General features: G+C 40.6%; 1 protein-coding gene across 1 annotated transcript; it reads left to right on the top strand.

The window, feature by feature from the left end:
- The first annotated feature begins 718 nt into the window (after positions 1–718).
- LOC137322490 (protein shisa-2 homolog) lies at positions 719–14,402 on the top strand. Its single transcript, XM_067985409.1, has 2 exons — positions 719–1,898; positions 10,676–14,402. The coding sequence occupies exons 1-2, from the start codon at positions 1,568–1,570 to the stop codon at positions 11,236–11,238; spliced, it is 894 nt and encodes a 297-aa protein (XP_067841510.1). The 5' UTR covers positions 719–1,567; the 3' UTR covers positions 11,239–14,402.
- Positions 14,403–16,266: the final 1,864 nt, after the last annotated feature.

The following is a 16,266-nucleotide window of genomic DNA, read 5'->3' as shown; positions in this document are numbered from 1 at the left end:
TGCTGAACATGGATATTACCATAGCAACAATAGAAAAGGCAGGAAATGCGCACCTCGATCAGAAGTTTTGATGATACAAGGTGTTGAACGACCTGCTGTACAATTCCAGCATTTTGTCTTTTTTTCTGATTTTCAATATTTTTTTTCTTTTTATCTGCGCTCTGTAGCTTTAATAATTTGCTCCGTATCCAGTTACAAAAGTCTCGCTAAGTACTACTATGTGTTGCTCTGTACAGTTGAAACCTGCCTTAACATTGCACTGTCGAGAGAGTTCCTTTTCTCCAGAGTGATGTCCTAATGTTAGACCCAACAATACGTTGGTGCAGACGTGGGACGGTATTAAGAGACCACCTCGAACCATTCCCAAAAGATGTTCCCTCTCTGCGAAGCTTGCAATGAACTTGCACCACCACCAGGGCTGCCGTGTAAAGGCGAAGCAGCGTTCGAGCCCTACCTGTATATTCATCGAATGGTAAAATATATTTAAAAACATTGCATATGCTTCTAGTGAATCTTTATTTTTTTAAGACTCGTTGTTTAATAAACATCTAACATCAGTCTCTCAGAGCGAATAAATGGCACATGATTTAATTCACAAGCGGTAAGTTTCCCCATTGAAGAAACTACAATTCCCACAGGACTCTGCAGGTTTCTTCGCGCATACTCAGACCCATGTGAAAGTCCCCTATATTATGAAGCAGAGGCGGCTGGAGGGACAGTCAGGAACAGCAATTCCGGGAGACCGGAGTTGTAGCATTGGGAAGGAGAGGGACAGTGAAGGGGTCGAGTGCGACTGAAACTGGTCGGGATCACTGGGTTACTGCAACTCGGGAGGTGACACTCGCCTCAACGGCCGAAGTTGCTGCTGCATCGGGAACCTTGTCCGAGCACATGGGTGTGAAAGAGGCGAGAATCATACAGACCCCGTGGTAACAAGCAGACTTTGGGCAAATCGGGCTTATTTGCGAAAAAAAAGTTTACAATCCGACGTGCACAGATGTGGTTTAGGGATCCAGTGCGAAAATGCTACAACAGTGACTGTACAGCCGGCTCTGGCGGAAGAGTTAAAGGTGATGTGCACGGAGCTGGAATATAGACAGGGTGAGAGGGATAGAGGGAGCCGCCGACCCCCAGTGCCCGGAGATCTGGATTGAATAGGCACTTTATTTCCTACTGAATGAGGTCGCTCTGTTTTGTTCTTGTTGCTGCTCCGGGTCAAGAAGAAAGGTGGAAATGTTGGCATGGGGAAAAGTGTCATTTTCCTGCTCCATGAAAACCAGAAACTGAATTTAAATCCATTGCAAACCGGGACTCTCCGCCTTGGCCCCACTAGATGAAGATGGGGAGTGAAGTCTGTCTATCTGCAGTTTGCTTTGCTGTTTAAAGACTGTTTTCTAGCGAATCTGATGCTGGGCGACTTCTGCTTTTATTTTCTGATCTCAGAACTTTTGATGAAGATGTTTTAGAAGCGGGATAGTCCCTGTGAATTGAAGCGTTGTGTTTTTTTTTGTTTCCTGCCCCTGTCTGTTGTTTGACCTGACCTGTGATTCCTGTCCGCTTGTATGGGATGATGACGACGAGGAGGTGCAGGCTGTCCCCGGGCTGGCTCCTCTTGGTCCTTTTTGCTTTCCTGCCGGCCCCTGCTCCGGCCAATGCCAGCGGGGAATATTGCCACGGCTGGTTGGACTCTCAGGGGAGCTGGCACCAAGGCTTCCAGTGTCCCGAGCGCTTCGACTTGGGCTCGACCACCATCTGCTGCGGCTCCTGCTCTCTGCGCTACTGCTGCTCCAGGACCGAGGCCAGACTCGATCAGGGCCGCTGTGACAACGATCAACCAGCGGGCAGCAACGACAACCAAGCCGGCAGTGAGGGCAGAGACAGCACGAACTCCTCGGCAGGTAAGAGGACGATTACTGGGGAAGGGCTGTGGATGCATTGTTTGCGTTCAAAATACTCTTTCAAAGAAGCAATGCAATTTCAGTACAGTTTCAGGTATAGATCGTGTCCGACCCCGAAGATGTCAAACATGGATAGGAAATGGGTCAACGAGGCTAGAAATATGTTTTCCTGAACTTGCCTCATTGAACGAACGTCGGCTAACGTCGATGCATTTAAGGGGAAGCTCGATAAGTACATGAGGGAGAAAGGAATAGAAGGATATGCTGATGGGGTTAGAGGAAGTAAGGTAGGAGGAGGCTTGTGTGGAGCATAAACGCAGAATAGACTAGTTGGGCCGAATGGTCTGTTCCTGTGCTGTAAATTCTGTGCAATTCTATGTAAAGAGCGACAGCAGCAATTCAGTTTGATGGAATCACCGAGCTTCCTCATTCCTGTCTCATCACTAGATTTGAGCTAAACCTGGTCAGATGTCAACTTTCATAAGAAAAAGTGGTGAAAATTCTGTTGTCGGGAAATTGCAACAGAAACTAGACTGTAAAGAGGGCGAAAGAGAGACGATTCTGTTCTCTTTACTACCGTGTTCACTTAGAAGCGGGTGTGTTTGTGCATTCGGGGGCTTTAGTCTTTCATCCAGATAATAAAGATCGGTGCGTTAGAAAAGGTTCAGATAAAATCAGCTGAGATTGTCCACACAGTTAGTAGATCGGTCGTGTGTGAGATACAGTTGCGACCCCCGCAGTAAATGATCAGGTTGAACCTATTTTTTATTGAATAGGTTACACTGTAGGAAACCTGTCAATCACCCGCGTAGCCCTCGGGGGAAATTGCAGGCAAATAGCGGGAAGGTGCATTCAAGACCCTGCATCTTGCAGCAGTGTGGGCTCGTCACTTGGAGACAACAGCTCCATATCAACCTGACAATACTTACTGGATAATAAAGTGAGGCACAATCGCGGAGAATTAGTTGGAGTGAGGCCAGGGTCTGGTAAAGAAGGGTGGTCATGGTCACACGTTGAATTACAGATATAAAGTTGCTTTAATTCACACCACCCTGTTGCGGGTTGTCGTTCCCAGTTGTAAATTAGTGAACAGATTCATAGACACACATGTGGGGTGCATGTGTATTAGAGTGGAGACGGATCGCAGTGCTTAGTCTTACGTTATTGGTTATGTTATACGGCATCGGTAACTTTTCTAAACCTCTACATCTAGAATGCAAGCACCGGGCTTGGAATTGTTGATGCACTTTCTTGTTATATCGAAAAAAAGCGTTGTCCACACTGCTAAACGTGATAACTGCAACATTAAGATAATTCACTGGGTTATTTTAATATGTTTAATGGTTCATTTAAATAAGATTAACAGACCACACAAGTGATCGGAAAGTAAACCGAGCCCCCCAAAACATCCAGACAAAATACACCAAATAAACTAGACAAAATAAATAACGTGGCATCAGTAACTTTCCCATGGTTTCCAGCCCCAGCGGAACGGGACGTTATTTGGAGCGAGATCATTTTAACTCATTCGGGATTGACTTCCTTGTGTGGTACAGCTCTTGAAATGTCCACATGTTTCAAGAGTTATTTTGCAAACGATGAACGAACCAGCCTGTCTAATGTTGAGTCCAGTTTTAATTCTAGTACAGTTTGTTTCAGTATCAGTTTGATCCATTCGGGTGATTACTGCGAATATTTGGTGTGCGGAGCCTGATACGATTCCTACATTGGAACCTCCGGGTATAGCGACTGGGTCACGCCCCTCGCCTCTTTAAAGTCTCCTTACCCAATTCACCTTATTTCCATTCAGTTCAATTGTGAATGGTATCGACCTCCGGACTCCCCCTTACCGGCCAGATGCTGTAGTTTCACCAATCTAGTTTGTATTTTAATAGTCTGTAAAATTAAAGAAGGAGCTTTCCATTGCTGTATTTTTTTCAGACTTTGAATACTGTTCAGTAAATTTATCCAGCACCCATTGGTGTCTGACAACAGAAGTTTTGTAAAAGCACTAGAATCACCTTTTATGAAAGGATGGAACAGGAGGAGAAGCAGTAAAAGTTTTAATGAGGTAATTAAATAATAAACTCTATTAGCAACAGATCAGACATGAACATTAGGCTCTGGAGTTAATCAGCAACAGTTTACCAGACATCTGATTGCATTATCTTTTATAATCCATACTAGTATGAAAAAAAAACCGTTTCACCTCCTGGGTTGTATCTCAAGAGTTTATAAATTTTATTAGGAATGTTGATGTGAACAACAAGGACAATAACAGTTAATATCTTCTGAATAATTGAAAACATGAGCTAGGAATATTTTATTAAGGATAGAAACAAAATAACATTAAAGGACTGGATGATGGAGTGAGTTTGGATGGTGTCACTTTACCTCTGGGAACTGGGGTCAAGTCTAGCCAGGCTGATGGGATGAAAAGGCACTTTTACACCAGCATTTATTTAGTTCAGATCACAGGAGGCTGGTGTTGGTGTGCCCACTCACCATGTTTACATTGCTAAAATTCCTGGCTACAGAATAGAAGACCATGAAAAGGCTCTATGATTTTGCCACAGGGAGAAGGGAGTATATATATGGGGCACTGGTGCAAATGTGCCAGTCTCCTGTGATTTGAACTAAACAAGAGCTAGTGTAAATGCACTTCATATTTCATATCCTTGCTAGTTGTAACTGTCCGAATGCTTTGCTTATATTGAGCGCAGGAACAGGTATCTATAACAAAACTGATTCACAAGAAGCATTTTGTAATCTGTGTATTCCTGTGTGAACTAGCTCACATTGACCTAAATAGCAGTTTGTCAGTCACCACACTTCCTCATTTTTTTCAAAAAATAAAAGCTCCATTGATCTCATTCCTGAGCCACAAAGTGATTTAGAAAATGAAGTCCATTTAATACTGATAAACGACACACCAACACCCGCCCAACGTGTTGAGACAAGAATTCCTCTGCTTCTTATGTGTAGTATTGTACATGAATTTGTGAAGATTTCCTGTTTGGAAGTTCCAGTGAAATTGTAAACATTTGCTTGGAGTATTGCATCACATAGCGACCCCAGTGGAATTCCTAGCTCATTGTGTAGATATTGTTGTAACTGTCAGATAAAGTGCAAAACAGTATGAAGGAAATGGCTAACAATTTCACACCAACTGGTAGTAAATCATTAAGGAATTGTGGCTTGACAGGAACTGGTTTGCACTCCTGTTATATTTATACTATTCTTTGCAAATTGGACCCACTAGAAATGCGAAGCACTCCACTTTGCAAAGCACAGTATAAAGAGGGCATAAATGAAATATTCCTGGCTGTCTCAATCCAGTTTGTAATGGGTTGAGATCCACAGCTCCAAACTGGCATTGGCATTCACTTATATCCTGGTTGTGTTGAATATCAGAAATCGGGATGGTTCTGAAGTTTGTATCCAGTTTAATCATTGCAAAGTAAGACAAACTTTGTTATCAAACGTCGTTCCTTCATCGTCGCTGGGTCAAAATCCTGGAACTCCCTTCCTAACAGCACTGTGGGAGAACCTTCACCACAGGGACTGCAGCGGTTCAAAAAGGCGGCTCACCACCACCTTCTCAAGGGCAATTGGGGATGGGCAATAAATGCTGACCTCGCCAGCAGCGCCCACATCCCATGAACGAATAAAAAAAACTGGAACCTGTTAAATCCAGGCTGTGTGAGGGTTTCTATCTGTTTGTCCTTAATCAATATAACTGCCATAAGTTTTTTAATTTTTTAACCCGTTTTGCACAATCAGAAACCTGGATTCTTAAATTGGGAACAGAATGGTATGGAAAATGGAAATGTTACATTGGTGTAGGAGGGAATCTTCTGAAGTTAGGGCTAAGATACACTGCATGTGTGGTTGAGAGTGAGATTTATCTTTTATTTAACCCATGAAATGGTTTGATGGGAACACTGAATGCAAACAGTAAAAAAATAGTTTTCTATCTATATCATCCCTACACAAAGAAAATAACACATACAGTATATTAATGTAAACAAAGTTCCAACATCTGCAGTATTTTGCTTTTGTTTAAGTTAGCCAGGTTGGGCAACAGGTGTCTTTTTTACTGAACTACTATTAATACAATCACTTAGACAAATACAGTATTCAGCATGTTTCCCTCTTTATCAAAGGAGTTAAGATAAGCTATCTAACGACACTGTTAACTTACAACATGTGCAGTAAAAGATAAGCCCATAGTCCAAGTTGTGTAGTACCATCCCAGATTCCTGTCGAGAAGGAATGCCTTGATCATACTGATCATTCAATCTCTCCAATGGCTGCACAAAAGGGACACTAAAGAAAAGCTCTCTTCTTCCCTTCATCTTCCAGTCAAAATATCATTTTCTCAAAGATTGCAAACTGCCACATTGTATCGAATGTTCTGAAATCTATGCAATAGTTTTACCAGTGTCTAAGGATAACCATCAGCAGGTGACGTTATCATCTGGGCCATACATCTTGGCCAGGTCCCCATGAATGTATAGAACATGAACTATAGAATTTCCTACACCATTCTAACAACGAATTCGGCAGTGTTTATTCATCACCGTGTGACAACACCATGTAGTACTGTCACACTGGGATCAGCATCAACTGAAACCATGTATTCGAGTTCGTGCAAATGTGACTCCACCTCTTAGGAAAGATGCCAATTTTGAAGTTAGTTAATCACATGTGCTGACAGTTGTGGATTGGTTGTCAGTCACTTTATACTGACATGATTGGCCACTAGCCCATTTAGAAATCCTCACAAGTATATTAGGAGGGAACTGTTCCATTACCTTCGTGATCACTTGCATTACCTTCAAATCAAACCAATGATCCTGAGAGTTGAATTGCCAACAGATAATCAGAACTGGGGAGCATCCCAATTTTTAAAGTCTGTTAGCCTTGCCTTTTGTTGAGAAATGTCTGTTGAAATTAATATGTTACTAACTTTTCAGACAACCAAGTTAATTTTTTCTCTCCCATACCAACAAATTGACGTACACTGGTAAATGGATGGGAAGGGAATAACTTAAGCCCCATCATTTGATTGGTCCAGTGAAAGACACAACTGTGTGATTCTCAGCCCATTTCTCCTGGGTTTCATGAACTGTAGCAAAATTAGATAAATTAGCCAGGGTGTGACCTAGAATAGAGCCTAAATGCCAAGGATTAAGAAAATATTAGATTTACACTTTTGTATATTGACTTTTAGCACCCAGAATCTAGGATAATTCCAGTTCCACCCATGCTGAAGTGGACTTTGTAATTTGGGCCAGTTATGTTGGCCCCATGAAATTATTTTATATTGTCATGGGTGTATTACCCAAGAATGTATCAAGCTGCAATGCAAGTCTCACTATGCATTATGCACAAAATCCAAACTGCTTGCTGTTCTGATGCTACCAGATACAGAATGAAAACCAATGTGTTTTACTGGTTTTCTTTATTCCATTTATGGCCAATTCATCATCAGAAAAACAGACTAAATGTTCAATTGTCTCATTTCTGTTTGTGGGTCATTGTTGGTGCTGAATGGCTGTTGCATGTGCCTATATAACAACAGTCACTGCACTTTACAAGTAATTCATTGTGTGTGAAGCACTTTTACATATTTCAATGGGATAAGGCACTATATAAATGTAAGTAGTGGTATTATTTATACTGCATTTTGAGGACTGGACTTTGAGGTCATTCCATCCCCAATGTGTACTGGAACTTGTGCTGGATTCGTGGGCACTTATATGGGCTATACTGTTGACTTTAGACTGAGCAAAATACCCAAAGTGTTAATAATACAGCTTAACTCACAGAGCATGAATATTTGCATGATTAAAAGTTAAAGCTAATTATTGCTGTGCGATACATAGACCTTAACTTTTGGCATTCATGTGCATTGCTCCATAACTCCTTTCATGCATAGGGATTTTCTATGACAACATGCATAGGGAATCTATCAGTATATGTGAGCCTGTAAAATAAACAATGTCTAGCAGTGACAATGAGCTCCAGGTGTTCTTTTACTTGTGTGAAAGTCCTTCACAACTCACACAGATCTTTCACACTCAAACTTGTTATAACTTGCAGCAGCAGTGAGCTATCCTTCTGTATTTGTGACTCAACACCAAATGGCAACTGTGAACATTTTCCGATATCCCACTCCATTGTGCTTATACAGAAGCTTTTATTAAAGCTGGGCTGGTGGTCATTTGACTTTCAATTAGACACTGAGGCTGAAATCCTAGGGCTGCCTCACATCAACAGTCATCAGTGCTGGGCTGGGCCCTAGGTGGAGTGTTGCTTGGAGGAAGAATGGTTCATGTCAGAGAACTGGGAAAGCTGACCAAAGCAAAGAAGTAATGCTAAATGTGTGCAAATCATTGGTTAGGCTACGGTTGGAATATTGTGTCCAATTTTGGGTGCCTTGTTTTTAGAAGGATGCCACGGCCATGGAGAGAGTGCAGAAGAGATTTACTAAGATAATATTAAGGATAAGAAGGTTTGGTTATGAGGAAAGATTAGAGAAACTGTGGCTTTTTTCATTAGAACAAAGAAGATTAAGACGAGATATAACAGAGGTGATCAAAAGGAAACAACTATGTCTACTTGTTAGTGAGTCGGTAACTAGAATTTAATTTAAAATCATCACAAAAGGAACAAAGGAGAATTTCTTTATGTAGAGGACACGAAATGCCCTATTAGTGCTGGAAGCAGGATCCATAACAGATTTTAGAAGAATGCTGGACAAATGTTTGAAAAAGAAAAAAATTAAAAGGGCACGTAAAGGGATTAAATGGATAGCTCTTTTCAGAGAACTGGCACAGGTATGATGGGCCAAATGGCTTCCTCTGTGCTGTAAAATTCTAGGAATCTATGATTCCACTTGAAATGTAGCTTCTGTCAGTCAGTCAGAGAGTAGCATTGTCTGTGGGCAGGTAGAATATGCCCAGATTAAATCACCCACCATGCTATGAAAGATGCCTGCAAAAAAAGAAAATCAGTGTCAATCCCAGATCCGTTCGATAGAGGTTCACACTTACCTTTCTGCACACTAGTGCTGGAACTTTCAACTTGGGCAGGGGCATAAAACGAGTGATATTGAATCGTCCGCCTGTTATATACCTTGCATAATTGTTCTTTCTATTGATATCAATAGGAAGTTGGAGGATCAAGGGAGCATGAAGTTGGTCTCATCTGTGAGATGAGCTTGGGGAGGAAAAGATGGGGAAGACACTAGAGAGAGACAGAGGTTCAAGCTTAGAGTGGGGGATTGGCTTGGTAGAGAAGGGGAAGAGGGAGAGATGCAACTAAATGGGTTGCCTCTACCTTGGTGACAAATAAATCTATGAGCTCCTCACACTTGTTTAGAAGTAACGGCGGAGGGGGTAGGGGAAAGGGATTTAAGGAGGTAATTGGCAAATGAGGAATGAAGCCCCGGGTTATATTTGCTCTTCAGAATGATCCTGGAGTAGTGGGTGGTTTTGGCAGAAGAGTGAGGCCTGATAATGGTTGATGTGGTCCAGCCAGATCTGGTGATGGATGGCTAAACCAGTTGTGCACCAGATATGTGCAAGTCTGATTTTCTTAGACTTGAGGAAGCAACGGTGGGAATCATACCGGGGGAATTACCATGATGGGTGCCAGTGAAGGTTTTATTGGAACAAGGGCATCAAGAGTGGAGATGAGGGAGTGGTTGAGCAAATCAACAGCTGTAGATGTATCAAGATGAAGGAGGGCCGAAGGCTAAGCTGTTGGGAATTGTAAATGACTTGGGGGAGAATTTTTTCCAGGGATGGTCGCAGAAGCAACTAATTGGAAGGGAATAGGGGATGTGGATAGTGAGGGATATATGGAATTGGTTGGAGATAGCCTTGTAATCAAAACTATGGGAGCAGAGAGGGCATGGAAGATGTTGAGGTTGAGGGGGTGGCTATGAATATGGGTAGGCGAGCTTATATGGAGGGAGAGGTTTTGGGAGAACAGGTGGACGGTCAATTCAGGCGAGATAGGACAAGGGGGGGCTGAGGTGGAGATTGAACCTATCGAGGACAAGGAGATGCTCGGTGCTGAGGCTGAAGGAGGGAGGATATCTCAGGGAGAAACTCTGGGAGGGGCTCGAGGAGGCAGTAGACAATAAGGATTTTAAAGGAGGTGAAAGAGGTGGAACAGGATGAGGTGCTTGAAGGAGGACAAAGGGTCAGAGATGTACGAGAGATCAAGGTGTGATTTGGGGATAAAGGGACAGATGTTGCAAAAATCCAGGTGGAAAGGCTTTGGTCTGGGCCATGAAATTGTCCATGGGAATTAACAGTATTGGCGTATGATTGAGCAATTAGTGACACATTTGCAAGAGTTGGGTCTGCTCCTGATAGCCTTTCCTCTCCCATGAGTTGCAGCACTCCTCTAAAACAAATGCTGATTCTAAGGACTTCTCTGTGCTTGTCCCAGTGGGCCATATATAGTTCTCTTAATTGTTCTAGAAAGTATAGTGGAAATATTGCTGTGAAACGCACATTCCACAATTTCACTGACATCTTAATATATTTATATCTATATACTTGTGCAACCATGTTTCTAATCCTTTATGGGTTCAGTATTACTGCTATTCACTCAAACATAGTCCAGTAGAACATCATTCCTGTTAATTAGACTGCATCAGGTGCTGTATGTATTTGGCATCTAGTATCAGCTATGTTTTTATTCTCCTGTAGTATATGCTCATTAATAACACGGTATGTTTCTTTTCCTCTCTCCAGTGCCGATCTACGTACCTTTCCTCATTGTTGGCTCTGTGTTTGTTGCCTTTGTCATCGTAGGCTCATTCGTGGCGGCCTGCTGCTGCAGGTGCCTCAAGCCCAAGCAGGAGCCTCAGCAAAGCAGAGCTCCGACAGGAAATCGCCAAATGGAAACTATCCCTATGATCTCGAGCTCTGGCAATCCTAGAGGATCCTCATCACGACAATCCAGCACCGCTGCCAGCTCCAGCTCTAGTGCCAACTCAGGGGCCAGGGGTCCCCCTCCAAGAACACAGACAAACTGCTGTTTGCCAGCAGAAGGGGCAATGAATAATATATACTTGAATATGCCACCTAATTTCTCGGTGATGAACTGCCAACAGGCTCCACAGATTATGCCACATCAGGCTCAGTTTTTGCACCCTCAGTATTTGGGTTATGCTGTTCAACATGACTCTTTGGCAATGACCCCAACTCCTCCATACATGGACGGACTGCAGAATGGTTACCGACAAATGCAGACCCCCTTCCCTCATGGCAATGGGAATACTGAACAGATGGTGTATACAACAGTAACTGTTTAGAAAGATGCTTCTCTATTTTTGTAATATCTGCTATGAGGAGGTCGACTGTATGAAATGTGAGAAATATAACTCTGCTTGAGTCTTTTGTAAGCAATTGGTTTGTCAATTTATCTCCGACGAGATCTCAAAAGAATCTTTATTAGGTGTATGCGAAAAATTTTTTTAAAATTTGCTGCCCTATTGATGATCCTGGGAGTTTCTGGCAGTTAGTGCTGCCCTACTAATGCTCTTGGAAGTACCTGGTGGTTAGTGTTGCTTAGTTGTTGGTGTTTAAGTAGTTGGTGGTCAGTGCTGTACCATGCATAATAATGGGAGTATAAATTGGTCATTGTTGCCCATTGATGATCTTGTGCATACAGTGGAAGCACACTGATCAGTCCTGTCCCACTGAAAACTGTGGATATACGTGGTGGTCAATATTGTCTCATTGATGGTTGTGGAAGTCCACGCAGTCAGTCCTGTTACACTGCTTACCGTGAGCGTACACAGCAACCAGTGTTACTGCATTGATGATCACACGTTAAGAGTTCGGAGTGGGGGCGGTCAATTAAATATTATCTTGGCTGGTCACTATATTAAATAGACAAGTGTTCTGCTAAGTCACTACACTTGTCCATTGTAACCTCCTTCCTCACTGAAAACAGTTCTATTTCATAAAACCATGCACCGATTGTCAAGAACGTCTTACACAAGCCGGCCTCGACACTGCTCTTCTCAAAAATGGCCAATCAATTCCTATTGAGAATAAGAGGATGTCCACCAAATTTCAGTTTGTCGTACAGGATCTCACTTAGGTCCAAAAAAGGGAAAACTCAATTACTTGTTGGATGTTAGCCAAAAATGTGTATGAATCCTAAGCAATTTTGACTATAAATTTTCACTGGGTAATTTGTGGTAAACCAGTCTAATGAATTGAGAAGCTTGCTAGCATTTTGGCTACAGCTGAGGAAAAACATTGCCTTTACATGGCCAATTCTGATAAAAACAAAAAGCAATCCATCCAACAGTAATGGAGAGTGTCATAATATTTTATCAAATTCATCACTGACAGTGTTCCAAACAAATTATCTACAGTGTAAGGGGTTCATGCTCTTCTTCATTTCACTCAGCAACTAAATGTTGTCTACAATTTTGAGCTGAAGAATAAATTAACCTGAAATTTAACTTTAATTGTATCATGAATGTGTGTCAGGTTCCAGCTCCATAAATGTAACTCAGCCATCATTCCCATTTAATTCAGAGAATTTTCCAAAAAAATCAGGTATTCAGTTCATTCTCGTATTTCAAATAATTTAGAACAAGCCATACAAAGACTTTTACTTGTGATGGTTGTATTTATTGGAAACCCTGCCTGTAGGCTGCAAGTGGAGATTTTAATTCAGAATCTGGTTGTTTTGAATATTCAGATATTGATAGTGTTTAAGTTACTTTATAATAATATGCACATTTCAACAAAATCTTTAAAATAACTCCAAAGCAGATCACAAACGTTAGTCTTTTTTTGAAATTGTACTGTAAAATATGGTATATAAGTTGCAGCAGTGTATACTCCCTTATTTTAATGGTTGATATTGTGGTGGAAACTGTACAGTTATGAAGGAACAGCTTGTACACTAGATTACCATGCCATAGGAATGAAATATATAGACTAATGTATATCTTGAATACTCCACTTTTTTCAGTTTTGCAGTGAAATGTGCATTTAACTCTTTCAGTGCTGAATTCTCTGAGGGATAGCATTTGGATTCTGATGCCATCCATCAAAAGTTTCTTTTTAAAACAAATTCATTTTTGTAAAATCAACTGTTACCATTTCTAAGGCAGTGTAACAAATCCCTTTAGTACCCAAACATATTCATTATTTGCATTGAAAGAGTAAGAACTATGCAAGCAATGGAACTTTATGCAAGATCCAACGATGTATGTAAAAAAATGACAACAAAATAATTAACAGGTTAACTTGTATACCAGGAAGTTGATGAACTTGCTAAAGTGATGGTATTTGAAAATTAATTATTTGTTCAGTAATGTCATCCTTAATTTCTTTGCATTCAGTAATAGGCATAAGCAGAATGTTCTGCTCTGTGGGAAACTATATGGTTCCTGTCTGTATTTTGCAGAATTATTGGAATCACAAGTGTCTTAATTTTTATTTTTACATCTTGCTCCCCCAACATTCAAGGCATCATTCAATGATACAGTTTAGCCCATCTGGCTGCCCTTTATGACTTCATTCTGCTGTCCCTCCAGGAGTCATTTGAGTGCTGCGATCTAAGTCTTCAGGTTAGTTTTCCCATCCTCCTACAGGCTAAACTGGTCAAATTCTTCCCTATAGAGGAAATTTAAGTAGAAAATATGGATTTGAACTCAGGCTTGAAGGCCCATAGGAGATATCATTTTTTTGTTTTAATTTTCGTGAGGGTATCATTCCACTTCCTCCTCGTTTCCCCCCAGCCGTGCACCACGTGCATTCAGAAGGTTTTCTGGCCCCAACCTTTTGCAAGTGTTGCATGAGCTAGCCAATATAATGTGTGAAATCTGAAGTGGGATGGGGAAGAGGAAGTCCAACCTGGATGCTGTGGTGGCCTGGGGCAGTATGCTGATGCTCCATCACATCACACCACTCGGACACTTGCTTATGGGTACTTGAAAATTCAGCAAAAAGTTAGTATTTCAGAGTTTGATAATGCTAGAATATCGTCCTCTCATATGTTAGTGATCAGTGACTAAAATACTCTTGATTTAATCCAAAATGAACAGGAAATTAATTTAGTCTTCAGAACTGGAGCAATTGTACTGGCTTTGGACCGATTTTCTGTTCAGTTTAGAAAGTTGGAGCAAATTACTGCTTCCTGCAAAAGTATAGAGCCTCATGAACCATAGTGGTCAGTGTGCATTTCACATTGTGCACGATGATTTCTCTGTATACCCTCCTCTCAGGTGAAACTCTTTGCTGCAGCTTTTGTAATATAGAAATAAGAAATATAAATTTTGTGTAGAAATGTTACAAGTGAAAGAGAAACTGAATTGTACAGAGTATTTCGCTTAAGAAGCTAATGTGCACATCCTGTATGTGTAAAATACACCACAAACATACCCCAAGTCTGTAATATTCCAAAGGGCATTTAAGTGTAAGTGTACAGAACCAAAACTACATTTTCATAATAAACTGTTAATTATGTGACATTATTTCTTATTTCATGTTTAAATTGAGCACGTTAATTTGAGACTGCCATGTTATGGTTCGAGATTGCTTGATGCCAACAATGGAAATAGGAAGTGCTCTATTTCTCAGCATCTACATCCCTTTCCCTCATGAAACAGGCAGTCAGGGGAAAGTGACTTCAATCGGGTGAATTTACAGTAATCTGAGGAAGAATTTTTTTTAAGTCTGTCTGTTGACAACTGAAAGATTTGGTCAGTTAAATTGGACTTTCCAAAGGTCAGTTCCTAGCATATTGGTTTGGTTACGAGCATGAATATTTCAATTTGAAATAGATTTTTTCCATTTGTCAGTCCAAGCATGCTGGTTTTTTTTATATAGGTAAAAATGAAACATATCAGAATATTTGGGCTTTTTTAATTATTTGCTTCCTAACCTTAATTTCCATTATATGAAATTTGCATTTATGTTTTCATTTGTGAAAAGTTGTATGTTCCCGCCATCTTAATCACAACTGCTTGTGGAGTGACATAAGCAAGGGCACATTACAAAGAAAAACTGAAAATGCCAGAAATCTAAAACGAAAATGTTGGGAATATACAGGAGGTCAGTCAGCATCCCATAAATATAATAAAAAAATTCTCTGATGAAATAGGTCAAAAATGAGGAATGACTTCAGTTGTGTAAAATTACAGGAATGTGAAAATTGCTTAAGGCACATTCAGCAGATACCTCACTTTCTCTTTAGAAATGCCAATGGACCTGCTGTGTATTTCCAGAATTTTTTGTTTTTGTTACAAGTTTCTGTGATTGAAATAGGCATGGCAAACCTGTGTCTGATAGGGTTTTCCAATATTATTTCCTCCACGGTACAATGCTAGATTATTCACTATCTTATTCACATCAGCCTTGCTTTCTGAATAAAACTACTAACTAGTGACCAGATATGATAGTTTGTGCTATCGACTCACATTCACTAATAACCCATGCATTGTATCATCAAGCTCGCAGTTTTAACATTCTTTTAAGGCAATCAAACTTTGGCTGTTTTTTTTCAGGTAATATTTTAGTACAATGTTTCAAGGCATGACATGTGCCTCTTTAGAAACAGTTTGACTCCTAATCATGGTTCAGTGTATTGCACGTAGAATAACAGATATTAAGGAATATGCCAAAGGGTGTAACATGGTTAAAGGGTTCAGAAGGCATCATAATCTGAGCCTGCACAGCTTGTATTGTAAGCCTTAGGTGAACTGCAAGGAGGTTTGCAAAATATTCCAATAAATTTTAATATAAAGGTTTACTAGAGAATTAAACATTAATTGATGTTATAATAATGTCAGAGACAGGTTGAGGAGTTAAGCAGCAAGTCTAAATTGATGGTGGCTGCAGTAAATAATGGTGTCAACCTGATATGGGAGTGGGTGGGCACTTAGAGCACTCTGACATCTTAATGTGAGTGATGTGTCATAGGACTCACAGTAAGGTACTAAATGATTTCAAGTTTGATGTGGTGTACAATGTCTCATATATAGAACAGTTACACACAGAAACAGGCCATTTGGCCCATCAAGTTTATGCTCATGTTTTTCCCCACATGAAATATACAGATTATAACAATCTAACAATTGTTATTGGAAATATAAGAGCATATATTTTGAAAATCTGCCTTTTGAACAAAATATTTCAGAGTTTGCTCTGCATCTGGTGACATTCACTGGGCAACATATTGAACAGTGTCACATTACGTGAATGACAGTAGAATTAAAACAATTTTCATGAAGACAAAACACATTAATTGATCACACATAATGTTACAGATTCAAAGTTCTTTAAAGCTGCTTGGAGTTCTGCTGGTGGATCAG

This window comes from Heptranchias perlo, chromosome 6, assembly GCF_035084215.1.
Source record: "Heptranchias perlo isolate sHepPer1 chromosome 6, sHepPer1.hap1, whole genome shotgun sequence".
NCBI classification, from domain to species: domain Eukaryota; kingdom Metazoa; phylum Chordata; class Chondrichthyes; order Hexanchiformes; family Hexanchidae; genus Heptranchias; species Heptranchias perlo.
The sequence above is the reverse complement of the archived record's forward strand: the minus strand, read 5'-3'. Positions and strand labels throughout refer to the sequence as shown.